Source organism: Phocoena sinus, chromosome 11, assembly GCF_008692025.1.
Source record: "Phocoena sinus isolate mPhoSin1 chromosome 11, mPhoSin1.pri, whole genome shotgun sequence".
In the NCBI taxonomy this organism is placed as follows: Eukaryota; Metazoa; Chordata; class Mammalia; order Artiodactyla; family Phocoenidae; genus Phocoena; species Phocoena sinus.
Window position 1 is genome coordinate 100971520 of NC_045773.1, and position 15397 is coordinate 100986916.

Sequence of the window (15397 nt, forward strand, 5' to 3'; positions counted from 1 at the left end):
GCGTGAAGCAGACAGGCCCCTCCACGTGCTCCCATGACCGACCAAGGACCAGTACCACCGCTCTGCTAAGCAGAGAAGCAGGCGGCAGACCTGGGATAAAAACAGCTCCTGCACCTTCTCTTCAACTCCCAGCAGTGAGACGCCTTCAGCTAGAAAATAACTCTCTTTCAACTTCAATGGTAAAAACAACTGAAACAAGGTTTTTCAAATTTTTTCATCCATAACACAATTCAAATAGTCTCACTTACATTTCGGCAAATCACCTAATCCTTCCTTTACCCAGCGTCATCGTGGAAGATGACAGGGCAAGACCCTGCTGTTAACCCGGCAGGGGGAGGGGGACATACCCAGCAGTGGATGAAGAATTGTACGAAGACACCAACTTCCTGAAGCATCAACCTGACCCAAAGATTCACGGAGAAGTGTTAACTGCCAGTCACTCTTAAAACGCTTCGTGTCAAACCAAAGATCATTCTCTGCAGTACACGGTTAGCTCCACAGAGGTTTTAGGGTACCAGGAGGATTCAGAAACAGGCCAGGCTGTAACCCCCCCCACTCCCCCCTCCATCCCACTACAAGTACACTTGCTCTCTCTCCTCTGGAAACTCTGGAAAACCATAAAATTAAACTGAGCTTTGCCACTTACATCCCAAAACTTTTTACAAATCATTTTTGATAGCTCTTCTCAACATACTGTTTTCCACTTTGTGAACATGCCCTGCTCTTCACAAGCCTGAGGGGACTCAGGAGCCCCCATTCTCCATGACCTGGAGGTGCCGTCCCCAGCTTCCCAGTTCAGCTCATCTCACAAGCAAACTTACTAATGTCAGCTCACCTCCCTGCGGCGGCTCCCTTTCCCTTACCAGATATCTGCTTCTAACAAGCTAAGTAAGGAAGCCGTATACTCCAAGCACGTCATGCCGCAAATACAGGCAAACGGTCTCCAAGAGAGACCCAGAGTGTTCAGTGCGTATGGGGTGTGACAACTTTTTACAGCCAAGAGGACTTTTTCTGTCTTGGTTCTCACATATTCTGAACAGCTGAAGCTTCCAGATCAGTTACATGCTAAGATAAGACATGCTTCTGCCTGCAACTCTGGGATGCGCTGAAATCCTAAACAGTAACCTACTGGTGAAAAATGTTAACATTGTAACCAGAGACATTCATGACCTGCAACCAACACTGGGTGGGGGGGGGGGCTTCATCCAACAAACACCGGAAACTACCAACCTCTTGAGGATGTCCCATGGCAGAGACTGTTATAAATGGAGAGGGACAAAGAGTAAAGACATTTCCTAAGTATACTGAGCTGACTTCTCCAACTAGAGAACACTATTGTTAGACACCCCCACCCATCCCACTTTTCACCAGCGGGTAAACGTAAAAAATGCTGCGGCCAACAGTTCAAATACTCTTTCCAGGAACACAATTTTCCTCCAAATTATTTGTATCAAGTTTAGAAATAACTTTCCTCCAAAACACCATATGGCTTTTCAAACAAGATACCTAAATGCACAATTCTCACATATATGGTCTCATTTCAAATAATGCAGCTCCAGTCACTCTAATATTTGTATTTCAGCTAGAAGTCAGCAATTACTGGCTGCTCACCACATTCACGTCCTCAGATTAGGCATTTACAACCAACCAAAAAGTAGGCAGCCAACCTTTCCAGGAGAAAATATATGGCATATTATTTAATACCTAGAAAAAGTAATAAATAAGCAAGTACAAATTATTATAATGCAAAACAAAGAGGAAATTAGTCACATGGAGTTTGAAGGGGAGGATTCCTGCTAACAGTGAACTCTGATGAGGTCCTGAATGAGGACCGACACTGAGGCTGGCCAGCTGGGGAAACCACCATGTACTGAAAAAACGGCAACACAAAGGGACAGAGGAGGGATGGGGTGTGTAGGTGTGGACCAAGTTAGGCCAACAACTATGGCTTCACTAGCCCAGACCAACAGGCCAACCTCAGGCAAAGGCCAACCTCAGGCAAAGGAAAAGGCCAACCTCAGGCAAAGGGAAGTCAGACAAGATATGCCTATGTCTCAGGGCGGGCAGAAGGAAGATGTTGAACATTCTGCTTCAGAAGCATTTGTTTTAACTATTATATCCATTTTCATAAACAGTTCCCTTGAAATCCAGTTTACACTTTATTTGCACTCTCAGTACCTTTAGGTAAATCTCAAGCATCGGCTCAAGCCCTTGATCCCTAGTCACAATACCACAAATTCCAATTCAATATGTTTCTTCAGATTCGGGCAAAAAAAAGCAAACAAGGTTCCAAAGGGCACTGTCACTACACAATAACAGATCTTCAATAAAATGTTATTCTTAGCACTTCATCGGGCTTGCAGGAAGCAAGGAAAATATACAAATGTCCCAGTAACTCCTCCAATCCAACCATAATGAATGAGACAATCATAAAAACAGACAAACATCAAAGATGAAGAAAGCAAGCCACAGACTAACAGGCTGGGGGCAGGGGTACCCAGAATACTTAGAAGTAAAAAAATATAATTGTTGAAATTAAAAACTCAATGGATGAGTTAAAGAGTGGATTAGACACAGCTCCTTAGCGAACTAGAAGTGAGATCCAAGGAAATACCCAGACACAAACAAAACAGAAACAAGGAAAGGGCAACAAGAGGGCGAGGATGAGGAGATGGAATAAGCGCCTCCTTGGAATTCCCGAGGGAGAGTGCAGAAGCACAGCGGGATCTGATGGCGGTAAGATGGCCAGCAGTCTTTTACAACTGGCAAGGCACAAACCCACAAGAGAAGCACAACATATACCAAGATTATTAATAAAAAGAAAGCCACACAGAGATACACTGCAACAGGACTAGAGGACACCAAAGTCAAAGAGAGGATCCCAAAGCCACCAGAGACAGAAGACAGACCTCCACACTGACAGCCTCCCAAAGAATAACGGGGAAGCCAGAGGACAACGGAATGATAGCTTCAAAATGCCGAACAGAAATAACCAAGTAACTACTTTTATTTGGAATCAAGTCTATTTTTCAAAAATGAGGTAATCAAAAAACTAGAGACCTTTCCACCAACAACCCCTCCCTAAAGAAATCTCTAAAGGATATACTTAAGGAAAAAAAAAAAAGAATCCCAGAAGGAAGTTCTGAGATAGAAGACTGATGATCAAAGAAACCGGTAAAGACACAGGCAAAGCTAAAGAAACACTGTCCGTATGCAACAACAACGCTCTACTTTGCGAGGGTTTTTGCACGGATGATGATTAACACTGGAAAATAACAGCATGTAAATTCAGGGGTGGAGCAGGTTTAAAGTATCTCAAGTCCTTACACTGTCAGAAGTGGAGCTAAAATATTAACTTTAGGCTTTATGTATGTAAAATCTCAAGAGCAGCCACTTAAAGACTACAATTAGCATCTTCCAAACCCGATCAGCGAGGTTTGAACAGCTTCACCGTAGGCTCTGGCTGAAGCAGAACTGAGTTTGGCAAAAACAATGTCAAAGTCATCAATGAAGGGTGGTGAAACCCAAGTCTTGAGCTCAAAGGTCTCAAGAACAAGTTTAATACTTTGGGGGGGGTCATAGATTCCCCCTGAGAAACAGAGGAAAGCTGCTGGTCCTCTCCCCGCCCCCCGCAAAAACAACACTCTTATTACTTGAACAAATTTTCACACCAAAGCAAAAGACTTTTCCCAGACTCCCCAGAGAACACGGGCCTCCCAGGCCTTGACCAGCTTAAAAAGCTGGAGAGAATTAAGTTGGTGTGGGAAACAGTACAGTTGGAAGTTCCCCCATCCTCCCATTAAAACCACATATGTGGATGAAGGACTAAGTGTTGGGCGTCATGTTTGGGGGAGGGGAAACTGGAAGTAAGTCATTCATTTAATTCACTCTTTCATTAAAATGTATTGAATAATTCAACAATTATGCAACTATTGAAAAATGTGAACTGTAGAAAAAAGGTCCTAGTTTTAAAAACTGTACGCGCCAATCTTACAATCGGGTGGACAAATACGCCATACGATGAAGACAGCAAACAGACATTCCAGAAACAGCCCTTATACCTAACTACAGGGTGTTTTTAATGCTCCCTTCCTGGAATGACTCAGTTAAACACCGGCAACGGTCAACGGGCCGCAAAGGACTTGTCTGGTCCACCTGGAGCTCAACTTCTTCAAAGGCACATCCTGACCCTCTCAGTGTTGTGGCAAACAGACCAGTGCAATCCAGAGGCTCCTAACTCCACCCACATTCCAGAAAGAAGCTTTCTGAAGCGGAGATCCCTGTCTCCATCCAAACACTGAAAACTACAAGCTCGTGGTCTGGGCCCCAGAATCTGCGTGTATTCTATCTTAACAGAACCCGCAATGATGCTACGTGTCTATAGATACACACAATATACAAACGATGACTCCTTATTTGCAGAAACTCGACTTAGACCGGCTCTGTGCAGCTCAAACACTCAGAACTGAATGAAGTATTTCCAATACACCGTGAAAATACATTCAATAGTTAAAATCATTACAGAGCACGAGAAAAAGATTAAATGATTCTTAGGTATCACAGCAAGAAGAGAAAAACTTATTTGAGTAGACAGGACCTGGAAGCAAACTCAAAGGAAAAGCACAGGTGATGTCTCCACACTCCTGCTCAGGCAGGAGTGTTCTCCATCCACAATTCACATTTAAGAGAGCGTGTTAATGTTCGACACACACACACACACACACACACACACACACACGACTATTACCACACAATCAAGCCCCGCAGTCAAATAACGCTTTCTGCTTTCTTATTTTGGGGGATCTCAACCTCAAGAGCCAGCTAACCACACACGGCAGATGCTGGTCCGTCTTGACCCAGCAGTCACGGGGTCTCCTCATCTTCGTGACCAGCATCTGGACCACACGTGCGGATCTGACTTACAACTAAAATTCCTGCGGTGCGCGGGAGAGGTGCAATCTCGTCCCAAAGTAAAGGAGAAAGATTCAAAAGACTTAACTTTCCCCCAAATCCTGATTATCCTTCCAAACCAATCAACTTGAAGACACGTTTTATGAGCCAGGTATCATTTCATTCTTAAAAGCTCACTTCCATTTTTGATTGCCTGAAACACGCATGTGTTGGATAAATATTTTCTCAGAAGGCCAAGACGAGAGCCCTGGGATCTTCCTGAATTTTAAATTAAGCGACTACAGTAGTTCTCAGGGGGGAAAAAAACCCACCCCCGCTGAGAAAAAGGAAAGATTAAGATAAACAAGAACGCTGCTTTCATTGTTATTAGATTCCTTTCTCAAAGCACATGAACTCACTCTTCTGGTGGTTATTTGGCCACTAGATAAATTAAGATCCTTTTGATCTCTTCTCTCCTTGGGTGATATAATCAATATAATCAAAGGAAAAAAGGTTTGGTTTCAGGGTTTGAGCGCGGTGTGGTTTTTTCTTTTCCTTTAAGAATGGAAAATAAAGATGTTTCATAGGGTAAACGTAACCACTTAACACCTGGCTATAGCGTTTTGTCAACTCTAAACTGCTTTGACATGCTAATGTCATTCAGGCTTCACAGTTCTTTGAAGCAGTGATTATCATTCCCATTGTACAGATGAGGGAGTTCAGAAGAGACAGTTACTTAAGAGTTACAGCTCTTCCCTTCCCAACATAGAAGGGGAAGAGTGCAATCCACAACGTCTGGCTCTAAGTCTAGAGCTAGGATTGGAGCTAGAAGGCCTTTAACTACTGCACGTCCCACCTCCACGCGCCCAAAACCCCAGGAGAAAACTCAGGTCCAGAACAGTTGGTCATCTTAAAGCAGAGGCTAGCAAACGAAGACCTGGAGGACAAATCCAGCCCACTGCCTGTTTTTGTGGAATCCATGGGCTAAGACTGTTTTTCACATTTTTAAGTGATTTTTTCTTAAAAGAGGAAGACTATTTCATCACATGTAAAAATAACATGGAATTTGAATCTCACCGTCCATAAACAGTTCTACTGGAGCATGGCACTCGCTCCTCTAGGGCATGGCCAATGGCTGCTTCTGGGCAACAAAAGCAAAGCTCAGCAGTGGTAACAGACTGCCTGGCCTGCGAGGTCTCAAGTATTAATAACTATCTGGTCCCTTACGTAAAGTTCGTGGACCCCTGATGTAAAGGATGCGTGTCTTTTTGTGAAGACTAGAAAGTTCATAGCATGGGTAAATTTTAAAAACCTGTCTTCCCTGACCCCAGCTGCTGGAGATGCAGGGGGTAAATCAATCCTGTCCTTCAACGAACAGTTCTTCCAATTTTGGGAGGGTGACGCTCCAGCCCATCTTCTCTAGGCTCTGTTCCCTTATTTTTCTATTCAAGGCGCAGTTACAATAAGCACTTAAACATTTACTATCACCACATACCAGGAACCATGCTAAGTGTTGGAGATCTCATTTCTTTTTAGGTGAGAAAACAAAGGCTTCGCAGTCAGGTAACTCGCCCAAGTTCACGGGGCTGAGGCAGACCCGTGCTCTTACCATGCCAAGTTACTTCAAATAGCAAAACTTTGAACCTCCTCCTCTGCCAGTATATCCCTCTGGAATTGTGGAGTTGGAGGCCAAACATGAAACTTCTTCGATTTAGGCAGAACTGGACGAAACCAGGCAACTCATGCCCCAGGACCTGGCTACTAACCTACCTTAGTGTTCCCGCCCCCCAGACAAGCTGCCAGTCAGTGCTTACTGACAACTGCTATCATTTCTGCCTCACAAGTAATACCGCCTTGATTACAACAGTACAATTCTGTACCTTTAGAAGCAAAACCAGGCCTCCAGGAGGCATGTTACATCAGGTAGAACAAAATAATAACCACCACTTTCTGAGTGTTCTCTCTGGGAACCACAGGTATGCTTTACATGTTTTTTTCATTTAAACTTCACAGCTCTATGAGGTTAGCTTTGATCCCAATTTTACAGGTGAGGACACTGAGCTTTCAACGTTAATTTGCTCAAGGTGACAGGGCTGGATTTCAATACCTAGGTTTTCTGACTCCAAATCCAGGCTCTCAATCGCTATGCAGAACTTTCAAACATCAACTTTCAATCCTCATATATAGTCACAGTGTTGCCTACAAGTAAAGGATAAGTGAGAAAATTCACCTTGAGATATACTGACCACACTATTTACTGTCACCTCAACTCTAATAACACTTTTTTCCAAAACTAAAACTCAGAATCAAGAGTTCAGTTGTGCAGGTGTGTCATTTTTCTGCAATGTACTTAGTTCTTCCAACAGATGCTCTTTGAGGGCGTGCACCATTCCCGTCCCTCATCCCTCCCTAGCTCCCGACGGAACCTCCATAGGGTAGGCATTCAATAACACACTGAATGAACACAAACTTTGTACAAAATGTGACTTATAAATGGATGCTGCCGGGAGAAGGGAAAACCTGAAGGTATACAGTAAGCAAAGAAAGAACTAAATTTAGTTCATAATGTACTGGTGGTAAAAGTGCTGTCTTCAGAATAATTTTTTACACATGAGATACAACCTATGTATAAGGTGCTACCCTCACCCACACACTAATGGAACAAGTTGACTTATTATGTATTTATAATCACAAAAATGAATGACGAGTGAATACTCAAGCCTCAACTCTCAAAAAGTAGTCTAATGTAGAAACCAAAATCCCTCATGCTCTCACACTATGTACTTTCCCAACTGCGTGCCTTAGCCTCTACTTCTGGGCCTTTCCCAAACACAGCACTTTCCTTCCTAGACGAGAAGCTTCTTGAGAACAGGGAGTGTTTTTTTTCCCTTTAGTACCCAAATGACCCAAGATAGTATCTTGAATACAGTAGGGCACAGCTAATGTGTGAAATGGTTGAACAGAATGGAACATTTTCAGGGCCAGCTAAGGTACACTGACCACGTACAATGTAAGGGGAGGCCAACAACCTTACCACTGATTCTCCAGAAGGCGGCCTCCTCCTGAGAACTTTTGCGAACACTTGCTTTTAAAACAACAAAAACTTGCTTTATAAAAAAGCAACAAGCAGTTGCTAGAAGGCTATCACTGTTGGCAACAGAGCTCCATTCTGTGCCAACGGCGATAATATATCCACAAGAGAAGACCCCTCATAAGGCTCACCTGGTCCTTATTAAGGGTTCACAGGGGCCAAGGGGCTCTACTCTTTACAGACGCTTCCTTAAGACCTAAACACCCAGGTCCCTAAACGCATCCAAGAGGTAAATCAAGAGTATGCAGAAGTTTTAGTCTCTTACGAAAACCTATTTACAAATACGTATACGCAACAGAAGAACCATTTGTCCAAAAGAACAGAGAGCCTTCCAAGCTTCTGTACTCCCAGGAAGTCGACTTCGCAACACGTCAAGAAGTTCCATCGAGGCGCACAAAATGTGCCTCAAGACCCAAACTGATAACCGCACCACTTGAAGTCGAAGCTGGCGGACCGATCGCCCACAACTCAGAGTTCCGAGGGTGCCCTTTCTCACTCGCACCGCTGCGGCGCAAATGAATGACGGTGTATCAGCGTTAAATTTAAATTTCCTGGCTCCGGCCACAATGCTAACCTAATTAAAGCATGTGGTCAACGCTTAGCCTTCTCGGTGCGATGTTGTGCATCGCTCAGACCAGCAGCAGAGTCGGGAGACAGTTGCACCCTTCCTCTCGCCCCCCCCAAAACCGGAGGCAAACCCTCCTCAGAGCGCTCCGCCGAACGGCCAGGAAAGCGCCCCCGCGCCGCCCACGGACCCCGCCCGGCGGCGCCGCGGGCTCCGCACCCACCGCCTCGCCGCGGGCACTTTGGCTCCGTCCGAGGAAGTCGCTCGCGTCAGCGCTCCTGCCCCGCGGCCGGGACCCCCGGCCCCGCAACTCGGGCGCCGCCGCCGGGCCGGGGCGCACGCGCTTCCGTCCAGTAAACTGCGGCCGGGGGGGAGGGGGCGGCGGGCCGGCCGTCGGGCGGGGGCCGGGCGGGGCGGCGGGGCGGCGGGCCGGGGGGAGGGGAGTACCTCGTACAGCTCCTCGGAGGCCATGGTGGGCGGTGGAGCGGGGGGCGCGGGGCAGGGCCGGCGAGGCGCCGCGCAGCCGGCGGCCAACACTTTGTTTCAGTTGGGTCCCTGCGTGGCCTGCGCTTCCTGCTCCGCTCGGCTCCGGCGCCGGTGGGGCGCGGACCGGCGCTCACTCCTGCCGGTGCGGGCCGCCGGCCGGGTTGTGCGCAGGAGCAGCTGCGCAACGCGCCCTCCGCGCCGCGCTCACTCCCCGGCGGGCCGGCTCGGGCTCAGGCTCATCGCGCCGCCGCGGGGCCGGGCCGGGCTGGGGCGGGCGCGGCGGCGGTGCACGGCGGCGCGCTGGCTCCGCGGCTCCCCCTCTCCGGTGTAGTGCAAAAAGCTTCCTACTTGCGACCGAAAAACCTGCCCCGGCTACTGAGCATGCCCAGTGCGGCCGCCCGGCCCGGCCGAGCCGCGCTCCCGCGCTCCGGGTTTTCGTGCCGCCCGCGCGGGGGGGAGGCGGGGCAGCCGGCGGGCGGGACAGCCGAGGAGAGCGGTGGGCCGCGCTCCGGGCGCGGCGGGCGGCCGCGGGGAGCCGGCCGGCAGGAAGGGGAGGAGCCTGAGCTGTGGGCGGGGCCTCGGGAGGCGGGGCCGGGGCTGTGGGCGGGGCCCGGCTCGCCCCAGTGCCCTCCGGAGGTACGGCCGCGCCGCGCCGCCGCCCGCGCGCGCGCCTCGACGTGGGGGCCGGGCCCGGGGCGGGAGGGCGGAGGACGGCGACGCGCACAGGGGCAGGCGCCGGCGGGCCCGACGTTGGGCAGTGGGCTGCAGGGGGCGCGCCGGCCCGCGTCCGCAGCCCGCCGCCCCGACGGCAGCGATGCGCAGCCTCCCTGCGGAGCGCGCGGAGCCCCCGCCCCTGCGCGCCCGCCGCGTCGCCTGTCCGGGTCCGGCCAGCCAGCGGAGGGCCGGCGGCTTGGCCAGGTGGAGCCCCCGCCGCACCACGTGCCCGCCTCCCCCGCGGCCGCCGCCAAGACCCGGAGCCGGAGCGCGGGCCCGCGTGGGGCCCGGCGCGCTCGGCACGCGTGCTCGGCGGCAGGCCGGGGGTGGGGGCCGGGGCGGGAGCCCGGCGCAGTCGAGGGCGGCGCGAGGGCGCGGCCGCCTCCGCTCGGCCCGCAGCTTCCCCCGCGCTGGGCCTCCCTGTTCCTCTCAGAGCGTCCGCCTCCTCCGAAGAGCAGCTGGGAGGAGGGGCCGGAATCCGGGCTCCAGGGAGGTCTGGGTTCCAGTGCAACGAAGCTGTCAGTGGTGGTTCTCCTTGGGGAGGAACGGCGTGGACAAGCAGGCGACCGGCCCTCCCGGGGCCACAGCGATGGTCAGGCCCTTCCTCCGCTTGGCAGGGCAGAGGGGCAATAATGGGGCCGGCCCGCATGGCTAGCTCGCGGGGCACACCTGCCAGGACACTGGACGTTTGCCCATCCGTGCGGAATGAGGAAGGGGCTGCCTGGCCCGACCGCCCCAAACAGCCGGCAACTCCGAACCTTCCTGCGCACAGAGCGGACCTTCTCTGAGGGGCACTGCAGAGACCCTGTCTCACGTTGTCCCCCACCCCTAGTCCTGGAAGCCCCCGCCAAACTCTCATGTCTCCCGGAGCATTCTCGGCTGCCACCCCGTTCCTGGTGCTCCCTCTGGCTCCAATTCGAAACCGAGCCCCTAGAAACCAGGCTCCTCCCACCAGTTTTCTTCCGAAAACCCAATTCGATGGTGCCCCGTACGCACAGTTTAGTAACTACGAGGCTTTTCACCCACCCCGCTGAGCTTCCTGCCCTCTCCAGGCCCACGAACAAGCGCAACGCTTGCCCTTAAGTCACTTCAAGTAGAATCACCATTGTCTTCACGCCGGCGCTTCTGCCTGCGATTCCCTCCGCCTGGAATGCCCCCTTTCTACGCTAAACTCCTGCTCCGACGTCACCTCCAAAGCGAAGCCTCCTGACTTCCAGGGCAAAATTAGGCACTCCCTCCCCAGCCACTGAGGCGCGCTCCACTGCGGAGCTTTCCTCGGTATACTCAGTTCTCTACACTCTTCCCTCCCATTTCTACGCGATGACCTTCCCCAGATCTCGTCTTCCAATTCGACTCTCCAGCCCGCCACACCATTCTCTACCTACAGAATAAGTTTTTATTCAGTGAGTTGGAATTCCAGTGTCCACAGCAAAGCCCCTGACGCATGATACACCTCCGATTCCCATTACCAGATGCTTCGACAAGAGAATCACAAAATAAAGTCCTCACCTCCTCAACCCGTCCAGCCGCCCTCTCTGATGGCCCAGCCAGTTCTCTCTGCCCTCCTCCAAACATTAGCGCTTCTTAACACATTATTTGCTGCATCTGCTTCTCGTCTCTCTGGCACACAAATTCATCAGCCTAAGTTGTAAGCTCCTTGAAGGCAAGGACTAGAAGTTTGTATAACCTACAAGTCTCAAAGCAATGACTGCTCAGTACTGCAAGGGCTCACAGGCTTGCAAGAGGTTGTTCAAAGTCACACAAGCACAATACAACATGAGTAAGAAAAAAGGGATCCTCAGTATAAAACGAACAGACACATCTCACCTAGAAACCTATATACAATCCTAGACCGATGTAAATATAAAGTCCCCACTGTTACCAAGGGGAGGGGAGGAAAACAGGAGGATGTAAAGACAACCGCAGCTCTACTCAGATACTGAGCTAGTACATTGGCTATATATACAATCCTAACCTAAGGAGACTTCCCTCATTGTGGAAAAAAAGGGAGGGGGTATTACAGCATAAAAAAAGGCAACTCCAAAAAGTCAATGTACACGGACCTTTAATCCTGATGACCTGGGTTATCCATGCTGCTGTGATTAGCTGTCACCATCAGGAGGAACCGCGGGGTAGAAGTCAGCTGCGTAACAAAGCAGGAGCAAGCCATTCTCCCAAGCACAGGTCTACCTTCTCCTCCAGTGATTAGTCGGTTTCCATCTTAATTAAGAACAAGGCAGAGGAGACCTGAACTAAAGTACTCAACTAGTGACTGAGAACTTGAGGTCAGCTGTCCGCTGTGTTGCTCTCATCCCCCCCCTCCACCTAAAACACCCACTGGTTTATTTAATGCTGTTTTGCTTATGTATATATTTCACCTCGTTAGTTCGATTTGTCTTACTTTTAAGCAAATTCCACTCTCTTCCCTCACTTTTTAAATATAAACAACGTTTTATCAGTGCTCAGAAGCAAATTATGTCCAAGATTGTTTAATGGCTTTGAATTTATACCACTTTTTATGAAATACTGAAGTTTTGCAGTAGTTACCATGACCACGTGTGTGGGTGCTGTGAAAGTACTTTGAGAATAAAAGTGCAATCACATCCCCTAAACACATCAAGGAAGACATCTTTCAGCACAACAGTTTGTACTAGTAAAATATACAAATCTTAAAGATTATAGAAATGGTTGAGAAGCAAGATGATGGACACATGCGATTAAAATACACATATACTCGTTCTAAGCTTCAGTTCTTACCTGATCCGAGTTAGTGGAGGAGACCAACGTGCACCAGTTTACTCCTTTTCCAAATGTATTTGAACAATTGGTATTCGACAATCGGTACCACTCAAGATAAGACTCTTCAGATCAGGAGTTAGAGCCATTCCACGTCTCGGCAGAACAATGACTAATATCTTAAATTAAAGGTTCTTTCCTTTCCCCACTCAACAGCCCAACCAATCACTTCTTCAATGTTCCCAAGAATCTGCATTTCATCTACATTTGAATCCCAAGGCTCCTGAAAGGAGATGGGGGATGGGACTGGAAAGACAAAAGAAACGGAAAATCTAGCAACTCCTGCTCGCAGAGTCAAAGGCATTTTAAGGTTGGGTGACTGTGGAAAAGGGCCGATGACAATCCCCTTCAGCAGTTCTGCGCCCCAAAGCGTAATCTATCTTGGCTACCTCCACCAAAACCTAAAATTTAACTGCAGTTTTTATCAAGAAGTGACCCGTTTGTTTCTTTGTGCACACTTGAGGCCAAAGAAAAGTTAAATACCATTCTTGTTATAGAGCGGTCACTTCATAAATCTTGGGGAAATTGCTATCTTAATCACTTACTCAAAAGAAAGTAAGAAAACTTCAGGCGTGACAAAGCAAAAGAGAGAAGCACAGAAAGCCAGTCGTAAGGTGAATTCGGGTGCTAGGCCCTTCTCCAAATTTGGAGCCAAACAGTTCTTCCTTCCCTGAAAGCTTGAATTGGATACCAATACCCCCTTCTTTTCAAGACAACCAACAACCTCTGATTCATTTCAGCTGCTGCTTCCTTCCCTGGCCAAATCATCAATTTCCCCATTTCAACCGGCAACCTCTCCCTGCCTGCATCCATCTTGGTCCCAGGTATTATTCTCTCTTTTGTGTGGAAGCAAGTACCTAATCCAGCTGCCACACTGCTGTTTCCTGGCCAAACACGATGACGATTTAATCTCTTTGCCCAAGTGATAGCAGTTCTCAGACTTCTTCACATTCGAGTTCACCAACTTCCTCTTAGGCTGAGTGAGGTTCCACCACTGGCAAAACCTCATCAATTTACAATTAAGGATAATTTTCTTTCTCAACTAGATTTAGTGTTTAACTGCAACACCTTTTTCTCTTTAGCTAACGGTGATTCTACCCAAAGAATCCTTGTAATATGTCTCTGTTGTACCTCCCTTTGACAGAAACAATCAAGACTAATGAAATTTTTCATTTGTTACTTTATACATTGTTCCACCTTCTGGAAGGAGAAAAATAACCAAAATTCATAAAGAGTAAATAGCCTTGAGACACTGCCATGACAGTCGGTTGACTTTATACCAGGGCAGTAACTACTTCATTTTGGATTCCTGAAAAAAACATCAAATGTAAATGTCCCTTGAATTATTGTGATGGGTCATTATGTTTGTCACTCGAGTGACACCATCCCAGTAACCTCATTACCTTCTAGACTTTTCCAGAGAGAAAGAGATTATCAATCAGAGCAAGTGGGCAGAAGATGAGAGCAGACATTCTGGCTGGTAGCACCAGGTGCACGGGGATCAATGGAACCCAGAATATGCCCAGGACCACAGCAGGTGGAGGTTGAAACCTAAAGCAAAGAGTAAATGAATCTGAAAAGAAAGCTTGAACCACACCAGCATATGGAAACGGGTACTGGGGCTTGATTGTTTTCAATCACCAGTATTGCTCAGTGCAGAGGTTCTCGAATTGTGGTCCCCAGAGCGGTAGCAACAGCTTCACCTTGAAACTTATTAGGAGTACAAATTCTCTACCACCACCCACCTACTAGCACCCAACAATCTGTTTAACAAGTTCGCCAGGTGATTCTGATGCGCACTGAAGTTTGAGAAGCACAGGTTTAGAACAGTTTTGTTTCTTTGTGGTGGTGGTTTATTTTTTTAATTGAGCTACAGATTTCAAACCAGTAGTGGATCTTTACATTATTTTAGTAGCTCTTGATTAGCATTTTTTAAGTGAGACAGGGTGGAATGGGTAGAATGGAATGAACTTGGAAAAAAAATCAGAGTGCATCCATCACTCCACTAGCGTGGAACTACTGCTTCCGTTAAATACACACATATTTTTTAATATATATATATGTATATATATACACACACATGCATATATATACACACACACATACATACACATGTATATTACTATACAGTAGGTCGTAATGTAAAAGACATTTCTTACATTTTGATCAAGACCAAAAAATTTGAAAACCACTGTTTGGGAGATGGGTAACAAACCCCTGCAAAGTTGGATTGCTAATTATATATGAATGGTATTGCCAAAGTGCTCTAAAACCATTTTCTTAAATGGCTTAATGATCCTTTTTTTTGCAGTACAAATTATTTCTCCATAAATGCTGCAAACGTGTTTAGACCAGGCTCCTTTCTGAATTATCACATATTCTAGACTAATATATTTTGAACCGAAGAGGATTTATAGTATATATTTTAGACCTTTTCTTTCCGAAGAATGTAAAAGCTTTTCCAAAGAATATCTGTAACTGACTGTGCAAAGGGAATGCAGTTTAATTTGGTAAACAGCAACATTTAAAAAATGAATAAACAAATAAAAAGTACTTGCCCTGTGCCAGGAACTGTTATAAGCACTTTACAAGTATTAGCCTCTTTAATTCAACAGCACCTAATAAAAATTATAGCTAACATTTACAAAGAACCCTCAGTAATCACATCTATCCATAAATCACCTTTTGGAATAGGCACAATGATTGTCCCATTCCTAGTAAGTGGGGACGCTAAAATTTACACTCAGGTCCAGGTAACTCTAGGGTCTGAGCTCTGAACTATTGTTATAGGCCTTCATTCATTCAATAAATATTTATTGACCCCTTATTGTGTGCCAGGCTCCTTGCTAATTAAT

At 47.7% G+C, this 15397-nt stretch overlaps 1 protein-coding gene across 2 annotated transcripts in view; it reads right to left on the bottom strand.

Annotated features, from left to right (window-relative positions):
- Positions 1-9484, bottom strand: part of CDYL (chromodomain Y like) — a 158002-nt gene extending 148518 nt beyond the window's left edge. The window contains exon 1 of one of the 2 annotated variants that reach the window (XM_032649379.1): positions 8994-9484. Coding sequence is in view for 1 of the 2 variants with exons in the window: in XM_032649380.1 (XP_032505271.1) it covers positions 8994-9017 (24 nt within the window). In the remaining variant the exon portion in view is untranslated. The remainder of the gene's footprint in view (positions 1-8993) is intronic. The other variant, XM_032649380.1, reaches the window with a different exon arrangement.
- Positions 9485-15397: the final 5913 nt, after the last annotated feature.